The 21441-nt window shown below is 48.3% G+C and overlaps 2 protein-coding genes across 2 annotated transcripts in view; one reads left to right on the top strand and one right to left on the bottom strand.

The window, feature by feature from the left end:
• Positions 1–12608, bottom strand: part of LOC117978216 (ATP-binding cassette sub-family C member 6-like) — a 44341-nt gene extending 31733 nt beyond the window's left edge. Inside the window, exons 1-5 of the mRNA XM_063598436.1 lie at positions 12304–12608; positions 11351–11412; positions 7884–8015; positions 2599–2802; positions 1194–1371 (exon numbers count right to left, since the gene is read on the bottom strand). Of these exons, the coding sequence (XP_063454506.1) occupies positions 1194–1371; positions 2599–2802; positions 7884–8015; positions 11351–11412; positions 12304–12522 (795 nt within the window). The 5' untranslated portion in view covers positions 12523–12608. The remainder of the gene's footprint in view (positions 1–1193; positions 1372–2598; positions 2803–7883; positions 8016–11350; positions 11413–12303) is intronic.
• A 66-nt stretch (positions 12609–12674) lies between these two features.
• The window catches only part of LOC129394166 (BOS complex subunit NOMO3-like), a 29085-nt gene continuing 20318 nt past the window's right edge, over positions 12675–21441 (top strand). Inside the window, exons 1-3 of the mRNA XM_055099452.2 lie at positions 12675–12993; positions 17085–17174; positions 20039–20084. Of these exons, the coding sequence (XP_054955427.2) occupies positions 12829–12993; positions 17085–17174; positions 20039–20084 (301 nt within the window). The 5' untranslated portion in view covers positions 12675–12828. The remainder of the gene's footprint in view (positions 12994–17084; positions 17175–20038; positions 20085–21441) is intronic.

The raw sequence follows: 21441 nt of genomic DNA, 5'->3' as shown, positions 1-21441 counted from the left end.
TAGCTCTTGGGGCAGCAGTCCAGGGACTTAGCTTCCAGAGTCCCGGGAAGGGACAAGAGCCACTGCACAGAGAGAAGTCTAAAGCTATGGCCTCCAACCAGGTATTCACAGTCAATGGACAGAACTTCCAGCCCAGATGCAATTTGGGTTTTTTTGTTTTGTTTTGTTTTTCTTCTGAGACGAGGTCTCGCTCTGTTACCCAGGCTGCGCTGTGGTGGCATGATCTCAGTTCACTGCAACCTCCACCTCCCGGGTTCAAGCGATTCTCCTGTGTCAGCTTCCCGAGTAGCTGGAATTACAGGCACACGCCACCATGCCTGGCTAATTTTTGTATTTTTAGTAGAGATGGGGTTTCGCCATGTTGGCCAGGCTGGTCTTGAACTCCTGACCTCAAGTGATCCTCCTGTCTCAGCCTCCCAAATTGCTGGAATTACAGGCGTGCACCACTGTGCCCAGCCTAGGGGTCATTTTTACCTCAAGCAGTATTGTCTGGGAACACAGCTGACAGGCCACCTTATCAGAAGGTTAATCCTTTATCCTCAAGGGGGAATGAGTGGAAGTTAAAATCAGGCTCAAAAATTAAAATTAGATTAGGGGGAGTAGAAGTGGTGCCTAGGCAGTGAGAACAGCTGCAAAGGCCCCAGGGTGGGTGGGGCCCTGGAGTGTTTGAGGAACTGAAAGGAGACCTGTGTGGCTGGAGGAGAGTGAGCATGGGAGGAGGTGACGGGATGAGGTCAGAGACACCCTAGGGACAAATCACACAAGACCTTACAGGAATAACTAAGGAGCTGAGACAGATCACTTGAGGCTAGGAGTTCGAGACCAGCCTGACCAACATGGCAAAACCTTGTCTCTACCAAAAATATAAAAATTAGCTGGGCGTGGTGACATGTGTCTATAGTCCTAGTTACTCAGGAGGCTGAGGCAGGAGAATCACTTGAACCCGGGAGGCGGAGGTTGCAGTGAGCCGAGATCGCACCACTGCACTCCAGCCTGGGTGACAGAGCAAGACTCCGTCTCAAGAAAATAAATACATATAATACAGAGAAATAACTAAGGAAGTGAGAATGTATGGTGAGTGACTCTAATAAGCAAGGACTGAATGCGTTCTCAGCTGCTGATAACATTACTGCCTGCTCAGTGATACTGCTTTTCCTGGCTGGGAAGACCTGCCCTTGTCCCCCAGGGCTCACCTTTCTGTACACCAGGCCAGTGATGGCCGACCGCAGCCTTATCTGCAGCACCTTGAGCCTGTACATGTTCTGCTGCTCAAACAGCGTTTGCAGGCAGGCCGAGAGGAACATCAGCACGGCGAGGAGGTAGCCCTTCCAGGCTGGAGGCTTGGGATCACCAATAAACTCCAGGAAAAGGCTTGCAGGGGAAGGAGGGAGAAGGTACAGCTGGTGAGAGGAGGTGCCTAAGGGTGTTGCCTTTGCCCAAACCAGTCCAGATGTGGAGGATCAGTCGGCCCAAACTAGTCCAGGTGTGGAGGATCAGTCAGGTTTTTTTTGCAATAATGGTCTCCGTTATTTCCCCTACTGTCCATACTCCTTTTCAATCTGACTGCAGCTCCTCAAGAGCAAGAGGTGGAGTTTTTGTTCCCACTTGTTATAGGCTAAATTGTGTCCTCACAAACTTTATATGTTGAAGCCCCGACCCCCAGTACCTCTGAATGTGACTGTATTTGGAAATAGGGCCTTTAAAGAAGCAATGAAGTTAAAATGAGGTCATTAGGCTGGGCCCTAACCCAATCTGACTAGGGTCCTTTTAAGAAGAGGAAATGTAGACACACAAGGAGACACCAGGGGGCGCAAACAGAGGAAAGACCATATGGGGACACAGGGAGGAGGTGGCCAACTGCAAGCCAAGGACAGAGGCCTCAGATGGAACCACCTTGCAGATACTAATCTCGAACTTCCAGCTTCGAGAATCATGATAAAATACATTTCTGTTGTTCAAGCCACTCAGTCTCAGTCTGTGATGCTTTGTTATGTCAGCTGAGCAGACACCACCTGAATCTGGGCTGGCTACAAAACCGGCTTTGGCCAACAGAGTACAGTGGAGGTAAAGCCATGCTGGCTCTGAGCCTAGGCCTCAAGAGAAAATGTGGTTTTTGGTCTATTTCTTAGAACCCTCCCAAGCAGCCACATGAACAAGTCTGAGCTAGCCTTTTGGAGGATGGGGACCCACATGGAGCAGAGACAGCCATCCCAGTCTCAGATACACAACTGCAGGCACATGAGAAAACCCAGCCAAGAAAAGAAGAACCACCCAGCTGAGCCCAGCCCACATTACTGACCCACATTACCATGAACTAAATAAAAGAATGTTTGTCATTTTAAGCCACTCACTTTTGGGGCATTTTACAGCAAAAACTAATTGATGCAGTCAGGTAAGAGCTTGCTTATTTGCCCTTCTGGGGGTCAGTCACTTTCTCATTAATCCATTTCCCTTCCTCAGTATCCTTCTCACCCACCATCCAGTGTCCCGAGCACCAGATGTATAGGCAAAGGCGGGAGAGCTGAAGCCCCCTGGCCCTGGAAGGATGCCACTAAGAGACCACCCACCTTAGCAGGGCACTTGAGGTCTGGGACTCACCTGAGCAGCTTGGGGACAGTGAACCTGAAGACATCACTGATGACGAGGCTGAGGGTCCCCAGGAGGAAGGTAGAATGGAACACCTGCCAGATGGCCTTCAGCAGTGGGCCCCACTGGCTCCCTTCTTGCCGTAGGAAGGGCTCGGTCTCTGGAGCCTCCATGCCACTGCCGCTTTTCCTTTTAAATGCTATTGCCTTGTTGTGCCTGAGGGGAAGGGAGAGATTAGCTCTGGGTCCCATTTTATACTCTCAGCTGCCAGCGGCAGGGCCAGGCATTAAAGGGTTGTTTTCCCAACAGTGGAGATGGGTGGGTGTGGATCTAGCCTGGCTCCCTCACCTGTTCCTCCTTATCACCCTGAGTACCCACTTAAGAGACAATCATGGGAGTTGGGGGGCAGGGCAGGAGGGCACTCTGAGGCCTCTTAGATGGCCATGGGAAAGCACACCTGTTGAGCACCTACTATGTGCCAGGCACTCCCCAGTCATCCTAAGACCGCCTGAGAAGCCAGGTGTTGTTCCCATTTCACAGATGAGAAAACTGGGGCTCAGAGAAGCGAACTTGCCCAAGGGCACACAGCTGAGAAGTAAAAGAACTGGAATTTGATTCCAGCTCTCTGCCTCCAGAGCCCATGCACTTTTCTTTTTTCTTTTTCCTTTTTTTTTTTTTTTTGAGACAAAGTCTTGCTCTGTCGCCCAGGCTGGAGTGCAGTGGTGTGATCTCGGCTCACTGCAACCTCCACCTCCCAGTTCAAGTGATTCTCCCACCTCAGCCTCTCGAGTAGCTGGGATTACAGGCAAGTGCCACCATACCCAGCTAATTTTTGTATTTTCAGTAGAGAAGGGGTTATGCCATGTTGGCCAGGTTGGTTTTGAACTCCTGACCTGAGGTGATCTGCTCACCTCGGCCTCCCAAAGTGCTGGGATTACAGATGTGAGCCACCACACCTGGCCTCTCATGTACTTTTCAACCTATCGTGTTGTCAACCTGGAGGAAGAACAGCACCCCGTCCCCAACACACACAATCAGCCAGCCCTTAGGTGGTTTTGAACTGGTGGAGAATCACGGCTGATGGGCATGGGGCCTGGTGCTCTAGCTCTGGGTGAAAGTGCAGACAGAAGCTCAGGCTGCCTCAAACTAATAAGATCCCCAGCCTTTGGCTATAACCAGGGGCCACAGAGAAGAGCTAAGGTGAGGGAGGGAGAGGAGGAGATGGGGGAGGCCCGAGGGCCCCTGTGAGGCAGGTCAGAAGCCCTGGGCCAGAAAGGAGAGGCTGGGGCGATGCAGCTGCTGACAGTCCGGTTGCTGTGTGTTCCTGGGCGGGGACACTGCTCCTCTCTGTGTGTGTGAGAGGATGGGTGTGGTCCCCCACTGAGTCCCCTGTGGCTCTGACAACCTATAAGGTTATCAGTATAGCAATCTCAGCTCACCGCAACCTCCGCCTCCTGGGTTCAAGCAATTCTCCTGCCTCAGCCTCCCAAGTAGCTGGGATTATAGGCACACACCACCATGCCTGGCTAATTTTTGTATTTTTGGTAGAGACAGGGTTTCACAACGTTAGCCAGGCTGGTCTTAAACTCCTGACCTAGGTGATCCACCTGCCTCGGCCTCCCAAAGTGCTGGGATTACAGGTGTGAGCCACCATGCCTGGCCACTTATCAGTAATTTCAATCCCCATTACAGATCTGTGACCCGGGGCCACGTGCTGGGATCAGCTCTTTACACGAAGGAGCTCACTGACTCCCCTGGATCCCCTTGCCAGGTGAGCATTATTAGGTTCTCCATTTTACAGAAGGGGAAGCTGAGGCTCTGAGAGATGGCGACAGCCACCCGAGGTCACACAGCAAGGGCAGAGCAGGGATTTGAGCCTAGATCTTGATTTATGGTTCGTAGAGGGTTTCTTGTGCACTAAGGACCCCCAACCTCACCATAATAAAATAATAATAAAAAGAGAAGCATAAGAAAAAACCTCTGGTGAGCTCAGGTGGCCAGACCCTTCAAGGCCAAGGTCTCTGTCCCACATTATTGGTCTGATCTGGTGTTTGGTTTGGCATCTATGGAGGGTTGTGGTTCAGCTCTGTTACTGAGTGGGTGTGGCCTGCTGCTCACAACTATTTTGGCATTTGGATCTCAAAGCCAAGAAGATGCCCCTTCCATACAGAGAGCATCCCTGCCCACCCTTTCCTGTTTGATCCTGCCATTTAATTCATTGCCTTCACAGCCATGCCCATGGCTCCAACCCTCTCTTTGTCTCGTTAGAACCCCAGGTGGGTAGACTTTGCCTGTGTTTTCCACCGAGATGTCCCTAGTATAGAGTCCAGCTCCTGCACACAGTGGGAGCTCAATAAACACTTGTCAAATGAATGGGAAAAACAGATTGAGTGATGTGTGCAAAGGGCCTAATAAGAGTGCCCCCCGCACATGCTGTTATAAACATTTATAGAAGGAAGGAAGGAGCTTGGCTGGGTGGACAGAACTTGGCTTTGGAGCCAGGAGACTGTGGTTCCAATGCCTGCTCTGTCTCCTCTCCTCTGAGCCTTAGTGTTTCCATCTGCAAAATGGGGTCGGGGAAGGGTTCACTGGCAAGTTTTCTTTCTGGCTGAGGTTTTGCTCAGTTCTATTTGAGCTGTTTGCCCCAGAGAGTCAGTGTGTTCAGCCTGCAGGCTCCATAGCAAGTGTTTTCCTCTCCTGCAGGTCTCACCTCCCATCAAGGAAGATGTCCAGATTGCTGTCTGACGTCTGGTCTCTGGACTGAAGGCCATTTAGTGCAGATCTCACAAATGATGGTGGGGCAAGGCAGGGGGTATGCATGAGTGGCATGGGCAAGGTGTGAGTTGGGGGATACAAAAGGGAGTGGTGGAGGCCGGGCACGGTGGCTCACACCTGTAATCCCAGCACTTTGGGAGGCCAAGGCGGGCGAATCACCTGAGGTCAGGAGTTCAGGGCCAGTCTGATAGCCTGAGCAACATGGAGAAACCCCGCCTCTAATAAAAAATACAAAAATTAGTGAAGCCGACTTGACCAGCAGGTGGCTGTTGTGTGGCCTCTCAGGAGGACGCCCTCTCCCTTCCCCCAGTGGTTGCAAAATACTTCAGAAAGAAAACCAAAGTTCTCTGTGGGTGCAGTCGGTTGTTTCAGAAGCTGACGGAGCCTGGTCTTTGTATAACCCCATCTTTCCCCTTTCTTTCTGTCAACTGTTTATGGGAGGATTCTCAAACTGTTCTGGAGAATGTTTCTACCCTTTAGTTCTAGTGTTGGGTGACCTGTAATTTTCATGTTGGCTGGGGATGCCAGGAGTTGGCAGAGGCTCCTTCCAGAGCCCCTGTGGACTGGATTCTGCCACTTCCGTAAAATCATTTAAAAGTAGAGGGTGAGTCAGGTGCAGTAGCTCACATCTGTAATCCCAGCACCTTGAGAGGCCAAGGCAGGCAGATCCCCTGAGGTCAGGAGTTCAAGATCACCTTGGCCAACATGGTGAGACCCTGTCTCTACTAAAAAATTTAAAAATGAGCTAGATGTGGTGGCACACGCCTGTGGTCCCAGCTACTCAGAAGGCTGAGGCAGGAGAATCGCTTGAACCCAGGAGGTGGAGGTTGCAGTGAGCCGAGATCATACCACTGCACTCTAGCCTGGGTGACAGAGCGAGACTCTTGTCTCAAAAAACAAACCAACCAACCAACCCAGTGAAGGGGGTCCAGCAAGCCATGCCTGGGGTGAGAGAGAACTGATGTTTTGGTTCTCTCACACTACTTATTCTGTTTGGAAAAACACATGCCCTTCCTTTGTGGGAACAGCCCCTACCCACTTCTGTGGCTCTGAAGGGACCACCAGTCATGGCACCAGCCCCCTGGGCATGGGATTGGCCCCTGACAGGCACATAACTTGAGCCGGGCCAATTAGAGGCCTTCCTTGGGATTTACTATATGGACGTTAGGACAGAGATGCTCTCTCATTCTGCTGGAGTTTGCTGAACTTGCATGGGAAGGGATAGGCCTTATGGAGAGACCAACACATAGATAATAGTTGGGATGGGAGATGAAAGGAGAGAATCCTGACATCATTTGAGTCCCCTGATCCAGCAACACCTGAGGCTAGATCCTCTTAGCTGTGTGAACCTATAGTATCAATCTCTCTCTCCTCTGTCTCTCTTAATGTGTGGGATTCAGCCATCTGCAACAACTACCACAAAATCCCGGAGTATGCAGGGAACTTCCCACAGAGCTAACTTCCTTTTTTGTTCTGTCTCCTGAAACACCAAGGTCTGGTGAGATTAAGCAACGTGTCCAAGGTCATCACTATTTGAAGGCAGGGCAGCATTTAACCCAATTTTATCTAATCCTATGCAGGCTCATTTATCTAGACCAGAGTTTCTCAAATGAGGCATCCCAGGCTCTAAGGGCTGCAGAGAAGTTTCCAGAGATGCCACTGAGGGCAGGAGTGGACAGAGTGGATAACTCCAAAGATCTTAACACCCTCTGGATGACTAACAGTGCTTGAGCACTTCCCATTTGCAAGTTCTTTTCCATAAATCATCTTTTTTTTTCATCCCCATAAGCTATGAGCTGGGGCTAATGACATCCCCACTGAACAGATGAGAAAACTGAGGCTCAGGAAAGGAATTGCTCAGGTTATATAGTAAGTGAGCAGCTGCTTGTTTGTTGAGTCACCTCCCAACCCTCCACCCCGGCCTTAAAATACCTCTTCTGTTTGCTGCCTGTCATTCTGCCATTTCTCCATTTGAAGGAACCTGTTTGTTCCCCATTTGTAGGAACCTGTGATGCGTTCTGGGAGGAACCATATCTTAAGCCTGATACTACTTAGTGGGATCAGCTGGAAGGCAAGGTGGGGAGGCGGCAGTGCAGCCAGAGTAGCGTTGGGGGCTGGACTGGGGGTCAAATGATGAGGTTTTTTTTGTTTTTGTTTTTGTTTTTGTCTTGTTTGTTTGTTTTTTTGATACGGAGTCTGGCCCTGTCACTCAGGCTGGAGTGCAATGGTTACATCTCCACTCACTGCAACCTCTGCCTCCTGGGTTCAAACGATTCTCCTGCCTCAGCCTCCTGAGTAGCTGGGATTATAGGTGCCTACCACCACGCCCAGCTAATTTTTGTATTTTTAGCAGAGATGGGGTTTCACTATGTTGGCCAGATTGGTCTTGAACTCCTGACCTTGTGATCTGCCTGCCTCGGCCTCCCACAATGCCGGGATTACAGGCGTGAGCCACCACACCCGGCCAATGATGAGCTTTTCTGAAGGAGCATCAGGTGAGTTCTTGACCTCCACCCACTTACCTCCGGGCTGCACTGCGGTTCCTCATCCACTCCTTTTCAAGCCGGGAAACAAGTTCTTCTGAGAAGTTTTCTCTCCCAAGCGACCAGAAGTCTTTTGGTCTCAGTGGCCTCCTGTATCCCCTCCAGACCAGGCTGCAAAAGAGGGGCACCAGGGAAAGCTTTTCCTGCCATTCACCCCTGCAGGATCCTGGCCAGGCAAGTAGCTGTGTGACCCTGGGTAAGTCACTTTACCTCTCTGTACCTCTACTGGCCCCTGGGTAAAAAGAAAGCAATTCACTAACCCCACCTAATGTCTGCAGGGCATTTCTCGTTTCACAAAGATTGTCTCATTAATTCTTACATGAACCCATAAGGTAGGTTATTATTGTTTGTTTGAGATGGAGTCTTGTTCTGTCTCCCAGGCTGGAGTGCAGTGGTGCAATCTCGGCTCACTGCAACCTCCACCTCCCAGGTTCAAGCGATTCTCCCACCTCAGCCTCCTGAGTAGCTGGGATTACAGGCACCCACCACCATACCCAGCTAATTTTTGTATTTTTTGTAGAGATGGAGTTTCACCATGTTGGCCAGGCTGGTCTCGAACTCCTGACCTCAGGTGATCTACCTGCCTCAGCCTCCCAAAGTGCTGGGATTACAGGCATGAGCCACCACACCCAGCCTGTAAATTAATAGTTTATAATTGTATAAATGTATGAGTATATTATTATAGATCTATTTTACAGATGGGGAAGGAAATAGAAGTGCAGAGAGATTCAGTGGCTAAACCAAGGGATAGCCCTTGGCAAGGGAAAGAGACATTTCCCTGGGAATCAGAAGTCCGTTGACCAAAACTATCATTGTAGAAGAAGCTTGAACTCCTCCCTCAGCTTTTTTTCTTTAATTATTATTATTTTTCTTTGAGATGGAGTCTCACTCTGTTGCCTAGGCTGGAGTGCACTGACGTGATCTGGGCTCACTGCAACCTCCGCCTCCCTGGCTCAAGCGATTCTTATGCCTCAGCCTTCTGAGTAGTTGAAATTACAAGCCACCATCACACCTGGCTAATTTTTGTGTTTTTAGGTGGTGTATCACCATGTTGGCCAGGCTGGTCTCGACCTACTGGCCTCAAGCAATCCTCCCACCTCAGCCTCGCAGAGTGCTAGGACTACAGGCGTAAGCTACCACCCCTGGCTAATTTTTTTGTTTATAGTAGAGATGGGATTTCGCCATGTTGGCCAGGCTGGTCTCGAACTCCCGGCCTCAAGTGATCTGTCGGGGTTGGCCCTCCAAAGTGTTGGGATTATGGGTGTGAGCCACTGTGCCTGGCCTCAGGTCTCTTTAATCTTTCTGATGACACCAGCCAGAAGGTCTTGCCTGGTTCTGGTCTCTGACTCTTCTCTAAGCCTTACCAAGTTCCCTTTTCTTTTTTATTTTTATTCTTTTTATTTTTTTGAGATGGAATCTCACTCTGTTGCCCAGGCTGGAGTGCACTGGTGTGATCTCGGCTCACCACAACCTCCACCTCCTGGGTTCAAGTGATTCTCCTGCCTCAGCCTCCTGAGTGACTGGGATTGCAGGCTCCCACCACCACACCTGGCTAATTTTTATATTTTTAGTAGAGATGGGGTTTCACCATGTTGGTCAGGCTGGTCTCGAACTCCTGACCTCAGGTGATCCACCTGCCTCAGCCTCCCAAGGTGTTGGGATTATAGGCGTGAGCCACTGCGCCAGGCCACCAAGTTCCCTTTTCTAATGCAGAGCCAACTTGGGGAAGCAACCGTTCTGACATAAATTATTAACGTGGCTTGATTTTCCCTGAAATTGTTTTTGGAGTTCTCCTATATGGAAAGTGATGCTATAGATTTTTCCTATTTTAGCAGTGATAGAGAGTTTCTTTTTAAAAACAGTTTATTCAAGTAAAAAAAGTGACTCAATTTAGTTTTTGCCCCAGTAGGACAAAAAAGCATCAAGAGTGGTCCATAAATGCTTAAGTTTGGGAAGCAGGGGCTGGACCCCCCAGTAGAGCTGTTTAGAAAATCTCTAAGCTCTTTCTACCAGTTCCACACATTCAAAGCCTGATATTTTTCATTTATTTAATAGCCATTTAGGCCGGGTGTGGTGGCTTATGCCTGTAATCCCAGCACTTTGGGAGGTCGAGGGGGGTAGATCACTTGAGGTCAGGAGTTTGAGACCAGCCTGGCCAACATGGTGAAAGCCGGTCTCTACAAAAAACTACAAAAATTAGCTGGGCATGATGGCAGGCGCCTGTAATCCCAGCTACTCAGGAGGCTGAGGCAGGAGAATTGCTTGAACCTGGGAGGTGGAGGTTGCAGTGAGCTGAGATTGTACCATTGCACTGCAGCCTGGGCAACAAGAGTGATACTCTGTCTCAAAAAAAAAAAAAAAAAAAAAGAGAAAATGAATAGCCCAGGCACAGTGGGTCACGCCTGTAATCCCCAGCACTTTGGGAAGCCGAGGCAGGCAGATCACCTGAGGTCGGGAGTTTGAGATCAGCCTGACCAACATGGAGAAACACTGTCTCTACTAAAAATACAAAATCAGCCGAGCATAGTGGTGCATGCCTGTAATCTCAGCTACTTGGGAGGCTGAGGCAGGAGAATCGCTTGAACCCAGGAGGCGGAGGTTGCAGTGAGCCAAGATAGTGCCATTGTACTCCAGCCTGGGCAACAAGAGTGGAACTCCATCTCAAAAGAAAAAAAAATAATTACCACTTACACTCATTATTTGCCAGGCCCTGCTCTAAGTGCTTTACAGATCTTATCTTATTTAAGCTTCACAACCCTATGAGCTAAGTGCTATTATTAATCCCATTTTGAAGGAGTGGAGACTGAGGCACAGAGAGGTTAAGTAACTTGTCCAAAGCAACACAGCTACGAAGTGGTAGGGCCAGGATTCAAATCCACATGTCATGTGCTACTGAGGTCTGAATGCTGTGTGGTTGGGAGGGAGCACATCCTCAAGTGCCTTGTGAGCTGGCCCTGGAGAAGCAGCTATTTTCGCAATCTGCCTGGAACCCTCTAGAAAGTAGACACTTGCTCCTTTATCTCCTCACCCCTGGGGCTTAGCACATAGTAGGTGCCTATTAAATGTTGGTGGGATGACTGAAATCAAGTATTGGAGACAATTCTATTACTATTAAGCACCTGCTGTGTGCAAGCACTAAGCACTTTCCGTCTCATGCAGGTTGAGTCATCCCCATTTTACAGAGGGAAAACTGAGACTCCGGAGGTTTGCGACATGGCCTGCTAACAGGCAGAGCCGGGATTCAAATCAAGATCTCACTCCAGTGAGTGAATGGGAACAGGATGCAGATGGTAGACACTGAACACGAAGAAGAAAGCACTGAGGCTGGGATGGAGAAAGACTTGCTGGCCTTTGGAAGCACAGGGGAAGGGCCATGGCTGGGAATCAGAGCAGCAAATGCAGGCGGGTGAGGCACCACCCCAACCCTTCCGTTCGACTTTACTTACCCAGAAACCCACCAGAACGTGGCTTTGGAGGGGAAGGCTGCCCCAGTCTCTGGACAGGGGTTCTGCAACAGACAAAAATGGAGAAGGGAAGTATGTGGCAAGGGTAGGAAGACAGGACGAACTGTGTATTTTTTTTTTTTTCCAGACAGGGTTTCGCTCTGTTGCCCAGGCCAGAGTACAGTGGTGTGATCTTGGCTCACTACTACCTCTGCCTCCTGGGTTCAAGCGATTCTCCTGCCTCAGCCTTCCAAAGAGCTGGGATGACAGGTGTGCGCCACCACACACAGCTAATTTTTTGTGTTTTTAGTAGAGACAGGGTTTCACCATGTTGGCCAGGCTGGTCTCAAACTCCTAACCTCAAGTGATCTGCCTATCTCGGCCTCCCAAAGTGCTGGGATTACAGGCGTGAGCCACTGTGCCCGGCCTCTTTGGTGTGTATTTTGATGTGGTGACTGGTAGTTAAATTCAGTGTACATATGAATTCACTCTTGGGACAAAATATGCTGGATTTGAGCTTGTTTTCAGGCAAATCATGTTTCATCTTGCAGAGCTAATTCAAAGTATACTGACTGCATGCACTTCTTCCTTAGGGGAAGAAAACTCATCATAATTTGTTTCTAGGCATATGTTATTAGAGCTAGGATTAAAATAAATCCTACATACTTTCTTTAATATGCTAACATTAACACGTTTCGCTTAAAAAAGTATCGATCATTTATCATGGAAAAATACACCAGCTTACACAAATTCCTAAAGCGTTTTTCGTGTGTGTGTGTGTGTGCGTGTGTGTGTGTGTGTGTGTGTGTAGAGATGGGGTTTCGCCATATTGCCCAGGCTGGTCTCGAACTCCTGGGCTCAAGCGATCCACCCACCTCAGCCTCCCAAAGTGCTGGGATTACAGGCGTGAGCCACACACCCGGCCCCAAAGCTTTTTGTGAGATTATATATTTTACCTGCGAAATGTATGGGTCAGAAAGATTTGAGAAAGTTGTTAGATAATTCCACCAACAAAATCTCCCGTCCTTTCCAGCTGTGATGGTGAATTCTAAAGTAGAATTCATCTTTGGAGCTTCTCCCTGTAGGCATGCACCTTGCGTCGCACCAGCAAGATGTTGCGCGGAGTCCTCCAGGCCTCTAGAAGGCAGAGATGGTCTCGTTTCCTTGCCGAGCATGCGCCTTAGTTCTCTCCTTTGGGGCTGTGAACGTGGGGTCGAAGCGCGCGTGCGCGGCGGCTGGCGGCTGGCGGCGGCGGCTGGCGGCGGCGGCTGGCGGCGGCGGCTGGCGGCGGCGGCTGGCGGCGGCGGCTGGCGGCGGCGGCTGGCGGCGGCGGCTGGCGGCGGCGGCGGCGGCTGGCGGCGGCGGCTGGCGGCGGGGCCTGGGCTGTCAGCCGGCCTAGGAGGAGGAAGGAGCCTGCAGCGTGCAGTGTGAGGGGCGGCACCCGGCTGCCGGCGGTTGGTCTAGCTGGGGGAGGTCGGGCCATGCCGGTGGGCCAGGGTGCGGGGCCGCTGGGGCCCGCGGTGGTCACCGCCGCGGTGGTGCTGCTGCTGAGCGGTGTGGGGCCGGCGCACGGCTCGGAGGACATCGTGGTGGGCTGCGGTGGCTTCGTCAAGTCGGACGTGGAGATCAACTACTCGCTCATCGAGGTGAGTGCCCGCCCCGCCGCCCGGCGCCGAGTCGCCGGGCCGGTGGTTCAGCCTCTCTGGGCCGCGCTGGCCTCGTCTCTGACACCGGGCGGGGTGGAGTCCTTGGAGCCCTTACCTCTTCCGAGGCTATGCTGTCCGCGGGCTCCCTGCAGCCCCTCCCCAGTCGCGCTGGAGGGGAGGTTCTTATCATGGGGTCGTCTAAGGACTGAGGGGGTGCCAGACCTCAGGTTCTTCAAAACCCGGACTCCAGATCCCCGGAACACAGACCCCAGATCCTCAAAACCCAGACCCTAAATTCCCTGGAGCCCAGACTCCATTTCTTTAAAATTTAGACCTGAGATCTCCTCGAATCAGACCCCCTGAAACTCAGATTTCCCCAAACCCACATTCCAGATCCTAGAGACCACATGTCTTATCCCCCAAACTCCACAGCCCAGAACCCCCCGAAGTTCTAATCCACTGCTCCTCCAAACCCCGCGGCATGATTTTAAAGAGCATCAATTCCCATCCCATAGATTCTGACCTAGTAGATCAGTATTGGCAACCCTGGGGCCGGAAAGCTATTTTTTATTTCTCCGGCTCCCCTCCACTTCTGAAAATGGAGAGTTGCCAGCTGCCCTGATTGCCTTAATGAGTAGTTAATGGAATTACCCTAGAGATTTGTGCTGAAGGTTTTTGTGTGTGTGTGTGTGTGTGTTTTTAATTAAGTTGTAAAGTCCTGTTAAATGTTTATCAGCCCGGTGGGATTATGACCCAGAAAGTTTCCCGTAAAGAGGAAAGGGATGGATGGAGGTAGGGGCAGAATGTCATTTGTCCCGGTAGATGGGAGGGGACCAGAGCAAGACCTGGGCCTCATTTTTGGGAGGGGATTTATGGTGGGGTAGGACAAGGAAGAGGAAAAGAGCGGGTGCCTCGGAGGTAATTTAGGAGAAAACGAAGGAAGAGGCTGGGAAATGCCAAAGAGAGGGATTGGGGAATAAGACCCCAAAGATCGTCTGAAAGCACCTTTGAGCTGTTCCAGGGCTGGCAGTGAAGGGTGAAGCTCTGTGTTCTGCAAAGCGGGCTGCTGAGGATTGGGGGAGGGGGAGGGAGTCAGTTCCACACCCCACCAGCTCTGCGACCTGCCCTTGCTCTAGGTTTCAGTTTTTGTACCTATAGGATGGTGTTGGGAGAGAAAGAGTGGAACCCAGCAGATACATTTCTTAAACAAGCGGATCCGTGATCATCTTCAAGGCCCCCTTGTTTGCTGCTTTTTCAGTCTGAAGAGGTCAGAGGTCAGGCATTGAATGAATCTACCCACTGGCAGCGGCAAGGCTCCTAGGATTTCCTGGGTACATGTTTCTGGGTGCCTATGCCACCTCCTAGGTCTGCACTGGGGACAGGACACGTTCAGGGTGGTATGGCTGTAGACGGCACAGGGCATTTCAGAAGCTGAAATGCAAGAGGTCGGTAAGGCCTCTTGCAACTTGTAGTTTCCAGGGGTTCTGGAAGGAAGGAAAAGACAGGCACCCCCCTCCACCCTCACCCTCATACTAATAGTGACCTTGAGAGCAGAGGACAGGTTTTGTGACCCATTTCGAAGTGTGTTCCTTAAGCCCAAGAGCTGCCTGTCCAGATGGTGTGGGACACTCATTCTTTCGTAAGTAATTCAGATTCTGAAATCAGACATTTCATACTGGCCATCTTGACGTAGATTACATTGCCATCCTGTGTCCTGATTGTACTTTATGAAAGATGTAGAAATAATCATGATATTTCACGGTTATTTCTTGATTGTGTTTTTTTGCGTTCCTATGCAACTGCCGCCATTCTTCTCTAGCTTTCTCCCATCCTGGGTGTTTTTACATCGTGTTCATTGAGTCAACAACTATTTACTGAGCCCCGGCACATACTGAAGCCTTGTCCCCAGTGTGGATATAGCAGTACAGTGAACAGAACAGACAAAACTCCATACTCTCATGAGACTGACATTTTCTTCTCTAACAGGGACCTTACTGTTAAAAAAAAAAAAAAAATTATACTGGTTGCTAATACTTTAACAATCAGCAGGTTTCACATTAAAAACTGGGTTCTTTATTTCTCTGGAAAACCAGCCGATCTTTAGGCTGCCACACTTGGCTTGGGTTTTGTAGTAATCTGAATCCTTTTGGATGAATGCCCCTTGATGTTGCCTCCCTAAGCGGTCTAGGCTGGTGAATTTCCAGTCCCTGCCTTAAATGCATGCATCTGAATCTCTTTGTCACCTGTAGCAAATTCACTGAGTACCTAGAGTAAGCAAGACACTGTCTCAGGCACTGGGGAATGAAGCTGTGGTCACTGACCTCTGAGAACTTTACATACAGGCTTAACCTTATTTCACACGAGTCCTTTCCCAAATGTTCAAATGTTCATTTTATGAGTTAGTCACTTTGTACATCTTCTTAGCTGGTAAGATTTGACTGTTTCATTGCAGCTTGTGTCATGGTTTGTTTCATGGTCATAGAGCATTAACATTTTGGAGGTGAGGCTTTTAGGTGCATCAGACCCAACTGCTTCCTTTTACAGACATGGAAACTGAGCCTCAGAGTGGTTGAGCTGTGCAGGTACATTTAGGAAATTTTCCTTGAGCCCGGTATGTTCCCTACGTATTACACTGTGTTGCCTTTTTCTTCAGAGAGAGATATTAAATAGTAATACAAACTGCTTTTTCCATTTTACTTATTTTATTTTGTTTTATTTTGAGGCAGGGTCTCACACTGTTGCTCAGGCTGGAGTACAGTGGCACCATCATAGCTCACCAAAGCCTCTGACTGCTGGCCTCAAGCAATCCTCCTGCCTCGGCCTCCTGAGTAGCTGAGGCTACAGGCACGTGCCATCATGCCTAGCTAATTTTTTTTCTAGTAGGGATGAGGTGTGGCTGTGTTGTCCAGGCTGGTCTCCTGGGCTCAAGTGATCCTCCTTCTTTGGCCTCCCAAAGTGCTGGGAATCCAGGCATGAGCCACCATGCCTGGCCGCAAACTGATTTTTCTTTGAATCCATATTCTATAGTAGGTGCTTAATATGCGTTGATGTGAATCTGTACAACCACATGAAAAGGAGTGGCTCTGTGTCTACACCTGAAGAAACCGAACATGAGCTTGCCCAAGGCCACGCAACATGTGGAAGACTCAGATGGCATTTGGGCATCTTACTGGGTTAACACTTCGTGTCTGGTAATGCTCAGAATGTAAGAGTTTTAGAGAGTCCTTGAAGAGAGGACAGACATTAAATGTCTTTTTAGTCTCTTTTTCTTCGGAGAATGAAAGTAATGAGAAAATTAAGTTTCTAGATGAATGTTGCTCCAAGTATTTGAAATTATTCAGAGTTAGTAAGGAAGATTTCTGGCCCTCATTCCAGACCTTTAGTTGAGAAATAGAGGTGGGCCCCAGGAATTTGCAATTTATTTTACTTTATTTTTTTTTTATTATTATTTTTGAGACGGAGTCTTGCTCTGTCTCCCAGGCTGGAGTGCTGTGGCATGATCTTGGCTCACTGCAACCTCCGCCTCCTGAGTTCAAACAATTTTCCTGCCTCAGCCTCCCAAGTACCTGGGACTACCGGTGCCTGCCACCATGCCTGGGTAACTTTTTTTGTATTTTTAGTAGGGACAGGGTTTCACCTTGTTGGCCAGGCTGGTCTCAAATTCCTGACCTTAAGTGATCTGCCCACCTCAGCCTCCTGAAGTGCTGGGAGTACTGGCATGAGCCACCGTGCCCAGCCAGGAATTTGCATGTTAATAAGCACCTTACTAATGGCAAAGTTGGCAAATTTGTTTTAGACCCAGAAACTTACACGAGCTACCTAGAGACAGCCACTAAAATACACAGAAAAGCATTGAAAAATAAGGCATTGTAATAGGCTGTAGGTGGTTTCTAATCTGAAAAACATTGAGTCACATGATTTGGGAGAGAGTTTGTTGATTTCCCTCTGTCCCCAGTAATGCCCCGTGTTAAAAGCTGGTATATAATAGGTCCTCAGTGAATGTATACTGACTGAGTGCATTCAAGTGTAACATGTGTAGTTAATTCCCAAAGGCAATGTTATGATTTCTGTTTTCCTTCCTTCCTTTCCAGATAAAGCTGTACACCAAGCATGGGACTTTGAAATACCAGACAGACTGTGCCCCTAATAATGGTTACTTTATGATCCCTTTGTATGATAAGGTAAGAGGGGACTGCTTGTCACTTATGATGGGAAGTCACTAGTGTGCCTCACCAGGCTGCACTAACCATGCCCTTTCCTACACTAGCAAATGCTCATCTGTTTTGTAAATTATTAGTGGAATATGGTAATCCTAGCCACATTTGGAGGGAGACAACTTACAAACTGCCTTGACGAATACAGTGGCTCTCTCTGTGTTTAGGGCCATTTGGCAATGTCTAGAGATGTTTTTGTTGTGACATCTGTGGCTGTGCGCTACAGTCACCCAGTGAGTAGTGGCCAGGCGTGGAGCTAAATGCGCTACAGTGCTGCCTACGACAGCCCAGATGTCAGTAGTGCCAGGGCTGAGAAACTCTGATTTCATGGAACCCGTTACTTGCAGGCAGCTTAAAGTATTGTTAAAACAATTGTATAAGTAATACATGAATTCATGAACTATGTGAAAAAAAAAGTCAAGGTCTTTAGAAGTATGTGAAATAAATTTGTACCCTTTTCCCTCCAATTTTACCTCCCTCTGTAGTGATAACCTCTGATAATCTGATAAAGGTGTTTTTTTTTTTTTTTTTTTTTTCTTCTTTTGAGATGGAGTCTCGCTGGGTCGCCCAGGCTGGAGTGCAGTGGCGTGATCTTGGCTCACTCCAACCTCCACCCCCTAGGTTCAAGCCATTTTCCTTCCTCGGCCTCCCGAATAGCTGGGATTACGGGCACCTGCCACTACACCCAGCTAATGTTTTGTATTTTTAGTAGTGACGGGGTTTTGCCATGTTGGCCAGGCTGGTCTCGAACTCCTGACCTCAAGTGAACCACGTGCCTCAGCCTCCCAAAGTGCTGGGATTACAGGTGTGAGCCAGTGTTTCCGGCCCTCTTATAAAATTTTGATGTGCATCCTAACAGATTGCTTTCTATTTATAGTTATTCAGATATCCACGGGTACACATACATATGTATATATGCAAATACACACAAGCACACATGCACATAGATATGTATCCACAAACACCTCTATACAATCCCATCCTCCCACATATAAACCTTTTATTTGGAAATACAGATTCATAGGAAGTTGCAAAAATAGTCAATATACATAGTTTTGATTTTGATATATTTTTTAATACAAATGAAATCAAACAATAGGATTTATTCTGCAGTTTCATTTTTTCCCCTGTGTTAATGCTTTCAATACCAGAGGGACATTTGGTTTTTTCCTCTTGCGTGCTTTCAACATTAGCATAGATAGATTTACTGCCTTTTTTTTTTTTTTTTTTTTTGAGACAGAGTCTCACTCTGTCAGCCAGGCTGGAGTGCAGTGGCGCGATCTCGGCTCACTGCAACCTCTGCCTCCTGGGTTCCAGTGATTCTTCTGCCTCAGCCTCCCAAGTAGCTGGGATTACAGGCACCCACCACCATGCCCAGCTAATTTTTTTTGTATTTTTAGTAGAGATGGTGTTTCACCATGTTGGCCAGGCTGGTTTTGAACTCCTGACCTCAGGTGATCCGCCCACCTCAGCCTCCCAGAGTGCTGGGATTACAGGCATGAGCCACCATGCTCGGCCTACTGACTTCTTTTTAATCACTGCATAGTGTGTCAGAGTCAAACCCAAACTGTAATTTATTTAACTACTTGGACATATAGACTTTCCCCAATTTTAAAATAGTAGTAATTTTAACATAACACACCAGGAAATATTCTTGAACTTAACTCTTCATCCAGAATGCATAGGATTGATTTCTAGAGATGGACTAGCTGGGTCTGTCCTGAAATCTATTTAATTAATTTTTAAATAGTATCAGTATCAGTCTCAAGAAACCAGGAGGCTGGATGTGGTAGCTCATGCCTGTAATCCTAGCACTTTGGGAGGTTGAGGCAGGTGGATCGCCTGAGCTCAGGAGTGTGAGACCAGCCTGGGCAACATGGTGCAACCCCGTCTCTACTAAAATACAAAAAAATTAGCCGAGTGTCATGTGGATGCCTGTAGTCCCAGCTACTTGGGAGGCTGAGGCAGGAGAATCGCTTGAACCTAGGAGACGGAGGTTGCAGTGAGCCAAGATCGCACCACTTCACTCCAGCCTGGGCAACAGAGCAAAGCTCCATCTCAAAAAAAACAAAAACAAAAACAAAGAAACCAGGGTTGATAAGTAAAATGTAGTTTTATTTATTGAATTAATGAGTTAATGTATTGTTTAGAGACAGGATCTCCCTCCGCTGCCCATGCTGGAGTGCAGTGGCACAATTATGGTTCACTGCAGCACTGACCTCCTGGGCTCAAGTGATCCTCCTGCCTCTTCCACCTAAGTAGCTAAGACTGTAGGCGCCTGCCACCACACCCAGCTAATTTTTTAAGAACATTTTTTGTACAGATGGGGTCTTGCTATGTCGCTTAGGCTGGTCTTGAACTCCTGGCCTCAAGTGACCCTCCTGCCTTGGCCTCCCACAGTGTTGGGATTATAGGTGTGAGGTACTGTGCCTGGCCAAATCTAGTTTTAAGAGGTGACTTTAGTTCCTGAAGATACATGCTAACTTGTGCAACTGTAGGCACGTGAGGGCTTAATGGGAGACTCAATTAATAGAATTATAGTATGTTTAGTATTAAAAGACAGTGAGTGGCTGAACCTAGTGTCTTTAGAACTCATGAATGGGCTTCAGCACTGTCTTCTGATTGTTTAGATGAAAACTTCTGGTGTTCAGCTTCAGCTTGTAGCTTCTGAAGAGAATCAGTGCTCAGTACCATATAGAAGAACAAGGCTTACTCTTAGAATTTCATTTCCGGTGTAAAAAAATTTCAGATTAAATGATAACACTAAACTAAATTAAGCCAGAGTCACAATTCTCATTTCTTGAAATTACATTTTCTTTTTTTCCTTTTAGGGGGATTTCATTCTGAAGATTGAGCCTCCCCTGGGGTGGAGTTTTGGTAAGTTAACTGAATCACTAGACATTCTTTGTAAAAGATTAGATGATATGCCGAATATTAATTTAGGCTAGCAGAGTGCATAAACTATTAAAATATTAAGGATCATTTCCAGTATGGAAGAGGGTTTGTATTCCTCCCCTCCTTGCCCCCATCACTCTGGTTTCGTTCGGATTTACCTTAATCTACCTTAAGACTTTCTGTCACCTTTGAAAAATAGACATCTTTTCTTCTACCTTTCTGGAAACTCCTCCCTTGCAGTTTCACTCATTACGTGGCCGTAGAACAGTATAGAAATCAAGAGTGGGGACTTGGTTCCCGTCCCAGGATGGCTTCTTTTTTAGCCCCCTCAGTTTTTTAATTTTTTATGGAATTAATTGAAACATTTAAAGATTGTGAGATTTGTCATAAAAATCCAGATTTATGTCCCATGAGATGAGAAGACTGTCAGCCTTAAACCTTACCAGTTAAATACCTTTGGGCAAGTTACTTCCCCCGTGTCAGCCTGGCTCCTCACTGTCGAGCAAGGGTAGTTATAGTCCCTGCCCCACTGGGTACTTGGAGGGTTAATAAACCAATACTGAGTGTTCAGAGTGGCTGGCACGTAATTAGCAAGTACTCAGTATTCGAAAACAGCCCTTCTGCACACATCCCAATAAAAGCTCCAAACTTTCCTCATATAACTGTCTTCAGGCATAGCTGGGGAGTTGGGGATGGGGTTGAGATCAGAAGAGAGGGTCTGTTTTGATGTAGTTTACATTTTTGAAGAGGAGAGACTCTTGATGTTTCAGCAGAACAGGTGTGGGTGACCCCAGTCCATGGCTTGGGGAGAGGAGTAGGGATCACCGTTGTTGATATCAGGCTTGCTCGTGCATTAGACAAGGAAGAATTTAGCACCTGCCATCACCAAGGCTAAAATGAGGCTCAGGCAGCTGACAGCTAATTTGGCTCTGTGAGAGCAGCTGTTTTATCAGTTTGTAGTCAGGGATAGGGCGGGGGGTGCCTGGCTGGTACGTTCCAGAAAGCTGGAGAGGAATGTAGCCCTGCTCATGGCCAAAGCAGAAGTCCAGATTGGTGGCCTGGAGGAGTGTTGTGTTTGCCACCCCCCACCCTACCCCCAACTGGTGCTGTTGATAAGCTTTTTAATTGAATTATGCTTTCAGAAAAGTGCCTTGGATGAATTTTCACTAAGTGAACACACCCATGTATCCACCATCCAGATGATAAGATAGCACTTCACCAGCACCCCAGAAGTCCCCATCCTGGGTGCTCATTAGCCATCCCACCCCACCCTCCAGGTGACCACCACCCTGACCTTCTACAAATGAGAGATCCATTTGGTCGTTTTGAACTTTATACA

The sequence above is a fragment of the Pan paniscus genome, chromosome 18 (genome assembly GCF_029289425.2).
Source record: "Pan paniscus chromosome 18, NHGRI_mPanPan1-v2.0_pri, whole genome shotgun sequence".
In the NCBI taxonomy this organism is placed as follows: Eukaryota; Metazoa; Chordata; class Mammalia; order Primates; family Hominidae; genus Pan; species Pan paniscus.
This window is presented reverse-complemented; position numbering and strand designations above follow the sequence as displayed.